A 6,000-nucleotide genomic window follows, 5' to 3' on the forward strand; every position below is an offset into this window, starting at 1 on the left:
GCCACAGGTCTGAAGTGGTTGAGCTCCTTGGGGTGCGATATATCTATTATGATTCCTTTTTTTTTCTTTTAGATTTGGGTTATATACAATTTGTACATCTGTACATCTTGTTTCTGTCACTGTTCTCATTAAATTTATTCTTTACTTTTACTTTACATTTTGCTTGTGCAGTTTAAATATTCAGGTATTGATACTCCTGTATAGCCATCCCTTTTGGCTGATTGCACCACCATTATCAAGGCTGAGAAAAAAAGTGTACTCAATGACCAGTTGGAAGACAGAATCCTTACAAAGAAGGTGGATGACTTTGTTGCTTAGAACAGTGTTTCCCAACCCTGGTCCTCAGGGAACACTGCCCTGGGTTTCTGGCTTAGAAACCCATCTCATTCTCAGATTGATGGCTAGTCAACACAAAATTCCTGTTAACTTCTCTGACAAGACTGCTACTAACAAATATTTTTCATATTGTTACTTTTACATTAGTCGTTTAGTCCAAAACAGAAATCGATGTTACCAAAACCTCAATTTGCTTTATTATTGTCAACAAACTATTAAGTTTGTCAACTACTTCTTTGCAATATGGAGCAAATAAACCAGAATCTATTCATTCATGTTTAAGATTAATTTATTAATCAATATTTGCAGCCCTACACCAGACAGAAATGTGCAACCACAAGATATAAAACAAAATAGGAACAGCTTTGTTTTAGTAGCCATTCCAAAAGTTGTTTTTTTTTATTATTAACTATATTTTATTACTGCCATATTTATTTCTTCCAGTATTGGTTATAGTGGTTGTTATACCAGTCTTTAAACTGCTAACTAGGGATGCACGATATATCGGCATTAATATTGGTATCGGCCGATGTTCGTCATTTTTTAACATATCGGCATCGGTGCAATGAGTAAAACTGCGCCGATTTTAACAACCGATGTTTATACCCGTCTAATTGCTGTTTGTGTATGTGTGTCGGGAAGGGGACAGCGTCAGTGACGCAAGCGCAGCACAAGGTGTGTGTGTGTGTGCGGTGTGGAGGAGAGAGAATGTCAGCGGTGTGGGCGATTTTTCAGGGTGTCAATAGAAGATACGCGAAAAGCATTATGCAACACTTGCAAAGTCGAGGTAATGCGAGGAGGGTTCCGCGTCAAGTCATTCAATACCACAAATTTGATCATGTCATTTGAAAAACCGCCACCCAGAAGTACACAAACAACGGCAGGAAGCTAACGCTAGTAACATTAGGCAGCAGACAAAAAGAAAGCAGCGCAGCTGGGACTCGACCAAAGGAAGACAGTGGCCAGGGCAATAACGATCAAGGTAATGGAAATGATTGCTCTTGACGACCAGCCGAGGGTTCCGACGGTTGATAGCGCATATTGAACCCCGCAACAACCTGCCAAGTCGGCGCTACTTTTCCGATGTTTTGCAATTGAATAAATATCTGGTTGCCATGAATACTGGCACGTTTGATAAAGTATTTTAACATGATTTTTTTTAATTATGGCAGCTCTTAGTAGAGCTTGTCAGGTATTGTTTCTCATATCTGTTGTGTAGTTTTATTGTGAAGGGAAGTGGCGCGGTTGTTGTTGCCGGGAGGAAGGGTTGTTGACTTTATTTACGTACCCAGTATAGACGCCCTTATCTCGGTTACAGTAACTTTGGCAGGGTATTATTTTTATTTATGTTCATGTTTGTAATTTATGATCCAAACTTTCTCACAGGAGTTTAGTGAGTTGAGGGAGTTAAACTGTACTTTAATTTAGTTACACACTTGCTACAAGTGGTAAAGGTTTCTAAAAACCTTTACTTGTAGTTGGTTACTTGTGTCTTATGTGACCTTGTTATTTGGAGGTAAAACATGTTTTGAAAATAAAGAAAGACATTCAAAAATTCAGCTTGCATGATTTTCATTCTGTACAAACTTTTATCATCTCAGAAACTTTTTTTAAAAAACATATATCGATATCGGTAAATATCGGTTATCGGCCATAGCAGCAATATTAATATCGGATATCGGTATCGGTGGAAATAGTCATATCGGTGCATCCCTACTGCTAACCAAAAGCAGACCTGAGTAAAATACAGTCTTGACCAACAGGGGCCATAGTGACAGTCAAGTAGTGCAATGATGTGTACCATTAGCAGTAGATGTACCACATAAATCAGATTTTTGCAACCAAGGTAGGTTACCAATACAAATCCTAAAAAGTGAGTTATATACAGTCAGCGATGGGAACAGAGACAAATGTACATCTGATGGTTTGTTAACAAAGCATAGCTTTATTGTGAAGATGGAAACATGGCAGCCTATTTCGGTGCTGGTGTAGCTTGTGTGGCTGCCTTCTGTACGGCTGCCTTCCGTGCAGCCTTCAAGCCTTTCTTGTTGTGCTTCTTGGCAAAGCGCATGTTCCTCAGGAATTTAGGGTCCACCTGCAACAAATATAATGTATTGATGAGTGAACAGTACTTCAAAGCAGGAAGGTCACAGATGTGATTTAGCTAGACAAATAGGCTTGAATAAGACTTCTGGTTGTGGTTTACTACTAGAAAAAAAAACAACGTACGACTCAACAAATTTATCATATCACCTGACCAACAGAACATCCAACTATCATATGCTTTCACACAGTCAGCAGATTTGTCTCCAGCCAAAATCTGGTCCTAACAGCAACAACTATGACCATATTAACATTTTCCAGACACTTGTGTTAAAAGAAGCAGAGAATGTAATATTGTTTGAATGATAAAAGAAAGGTAGTTTAAAACAACCCAATTAGCAAATTGCAAAAGCAGGAATTTAATTCCATCTTTTTGTTCCATCTATGCAAATTTGAAAAATGTAACTCATGCATGTTAGAAACAGTTTAGATATTTGAGTTCTCATTCTTGTGATATAATATAAAGAAATTAGTGTTTTGACATTAAAACATTTTAAATTGAATACTGAACCTCGACTTAAAAGTACACATTGCAAATCAAAGCGCAACATGCATCAGAAAAATTACTGTACTGTAAATTTCGGCCTATAAGCCGCTTCTTTTTTTCCCCCCACACTTTGAACCCTGCGGCCTATACAGCGATGCGGCTAATTCATAGATTTTTCCTGGCTAACGGCCACCAGGGGGCACTCTGTAGCAGTAAATGCAAAAGTGAGACGGACGGACGGACGGACGGACGGGGGGAGATTATGCGCTGAAGATGGAAGACGTCAGTGGCTTTAGTGCGCAAGATGAAGATGGCCACCAATGACTTTTCTGGTAGGCTAAAGTGTTTTCTTTTCTAACCAGGCGTGTTACTGTCGTGTTACTGTCGTGTTGGTGCAGTGTTTTATTATCTAACCATCGAGGCATGTTGATGCCGTGTCGGTGCTGTTTTATTTTCTAAACATGCAGGCATGTTCGCCCCGTGTTTAAATTACGTTGTTTTAATTAAAACAATGAAAAACTTCCGTGTAGCTGCTAGGATCTGAATATTTTATGGAGAATGTTGAGACAACAGGCTTAGTTTAATACGTGTTAATAATTTTAATATCAGCTTGTAAAAACTGCATATGATTGAGTTCATGTCACAAAACATGCTGTGGCATCAACTGTAAAATATGGTCTTAAAATTTGAATGATTCCTATTAAACCTCTCATGTAACAGCCAAAACAGACTTAGAGCAATACGTACCCCCTTCAATGACTCATAGCGATTAGTTCCGGGCTTCTTGATGCCATTCCTGTGGGCCTTACGAGCTGTGCAGACAAGAGAGGAAACCATTAAAATCTATACTAATAAAAGCAACAAGCACAAATGATATTTACCTGGACATGAGAAGAATATGCATGCAAAATTAAAAGCAGAAACTAATTTGACCTTACTCTACCACTTCACCTTTTATACTTCAAATGGCAACATTAACGTTTTCTTTGATCGTATTGCAATTGGATAGTGCCTGACCACTTGTAAATACAGGTGTAAATACACCTGAGGACGGATATCTATCCTATCTGCCAAAACACTTTGGAGACACATTGTGACCTAATTGAACAGAAGTGTAATAACAATGAATGCCTGATGTGTCTCCGCTCCACCCACAACTGTGTGAGCAGAAATACGCTGGTGGCTCCAAACACAGCAAACGTGAAGGCGGCAACAAAAAAAATGTGCAGTCGTCTCTGCTTTCATCAGTTTTCCCCTCGCCAAAGACGACTTCTTCCCTGGTTTGTAAAGCAAAGAGTCCATACAACACTGCAACTTCACATGCAGCTAACATTGTTGATATGGCGACACACAGTAAGTGACACTGGACGTTGTCTGCTGGTGGAAATATTTGTAGAAAAGGGGGAGGTGACTTAATGATCAGATAGCAATCGATTCTTGATGTGGACACCGCAGACGCATGTTAATACCAGGTGTAAAGGGGACCTTTAAGAGAACTGATGTGAGTGGGTGACCAGATTACGTTGAGTAATATTCAGCACCACTGCTGGCTACAGTTCAACTTACTTCACTATTTTTCTACCATGGCAACAACAATCCATTAAGCAAGCATACACTCATTTGGGGCACACTACGCTGTTGAGTAACTAATATACAGCAGGGAAATTCCTTCTTTTATCATAACATTTTCCAGTGAATAGGTGTTTCAACTGCACTATGAAACTATCACAGTAAAGTTAATTCTCAAGTAAATAAAGGCCACTGCAGTTGTACTTACACTGGTTGTGAGTTGTGTGGTTCTTAGACTTCGCCATTTCGACTCAGATTTATCTGAGAACAGAGAGGGAAAAAGAGCATTTCACGTTATTCTGAATGAAGCATCACTGGTGTTTGCATGTTAGCCAACATTAGCTTCCTATTGCAATACGAGCAGGCGAGTTAATAGGTTACAGACAACATACGCAAAGCTACTTTCAGCTCACAAAATATTCAACATGAAGGTACAACAGTCAGTGGACGACGTGTATGTGCATTTTAGACTTTTGTGTTTGAGGTCCCCAAAGCCCGGTAGCAAGCTACTGTGAAGCTGCTAAGCCACTGTAGCACCACTAAAATGCCTTTTTATCTTTAAGTAAGGGTTTAATTAAAACAAAACTGTGGTGGACCTGTAGTCATTAACCAGCTTCATCAAACTCGATGGCTATTTTTGTGCGAAGACGTAAAATACAAGAGGATTAATTAAGATTCTAAAACCCCACCAAACTGAGAAAAGTACAAACCTGACACACGAACAGACGACAACCGGAAGAGAAAGAAAATTACGTCCGGAGAAGAAGACGACGACGAACGAATGTATTTAATGACACTGCCCCCTGTCTGATGTTTCTGAAATGACACGTGGAATAAGAGTCCATATAGGGCCACTCGATGGCGCACTCTGTTCGTGTAATAACGCAAGGAAAAGGGAAAAAAAGAAGAGCCCAGCAGGGCCACAATAATTACTCGAGGGCATTTGTGTTGGCTGCGTCCGTTTTAACAAGGAATTTTTCGATTGTTCTAAATTAGAAATGAAAGTGTGTGTGTGTTTGTGTGAAATTACCTCTGAAAGGAGTCTGATCTGACTTTTATTTATTTATTTATTTATTTTATTATGTATTTTCTCCTCCTTTTACTTTTCTATTTGTCTTAGCAGGTGGAAATAAAGTTGTTCAATGTAACCAAGAACTGTGTGGTGATCTTTTTGTTTATAGGTTAATATGCTATTATTTGCTATTATTGTACTGCTCCGTCACACAAGTTCAAATTGCACTGTCAATGGCCCCTGATCTAAAATGACTTTGACACCCCTGATCTAGACAAGTGATAAAATAAATAAATAATAATAAAATAATCTAACAAGCGGAATAACATATCCTGTCTGATGCTAGTACGACACCAATCCAAACAATAACTCTATGAAATAGAACCACAATTGGATTTATTTCAATGATGAGGCTCCTCAATTGGAGGTTTATGTTTTTAAGCCAAAAGTCTAGAAGCTATGAAATCTATCTAACTCTATAAATGTTGTTATT

General features: G+C 38.8%; 1 protein-coding gene across 1 annotated transcript; it reads right to left on the minus strand.

Moving 5' to 3' along the window:
- Nucleotides 1–2,258: 2,258 nt before the first annotated feature.
- On the minus strand, nucleotides 2,259–5,299 carry rpl29 (ribosomal protein L29). Its single transcript, XM_058632863.1, has 4 exons — nucleotides 5,206–5,299; nucleotides 4,704–4,756; nucleotides 3,674–3,738; nucleotides 2,259–2,431 (listed from the first exon to the last, which is right to left on the minus strand). The coding sequence occupies exons 2-4, from the start codon at nucleotides 4,738–4,740 to the stop codon at nucleotides 2,309–2,311; spliced, it is 225 nt and encodes a 74-aa protein (XP_058488846.1). The 5' UTR covers nucleotides 4,741–4,756; nucleotides 5,206–5,299; the 3' UTR covers nucleotides 2,259–2,308.
- Nucleotides 5,300–6,000: the final 701 nt, after the last annotated feature.

This window comes from Solea solea, chromosome 6, assembly GCF_958295425.1.
Source record: "Solea solea chromosome 6, fSolSol10.1, whole genome shotgun sequence".
Taxonomy (NCBI): domain Eukaryota; kingdom Metazoa; phylum Chordata; class Actinopteri; order Pleuronectiformes; family Soleidae; genus Solea; species Solea solea.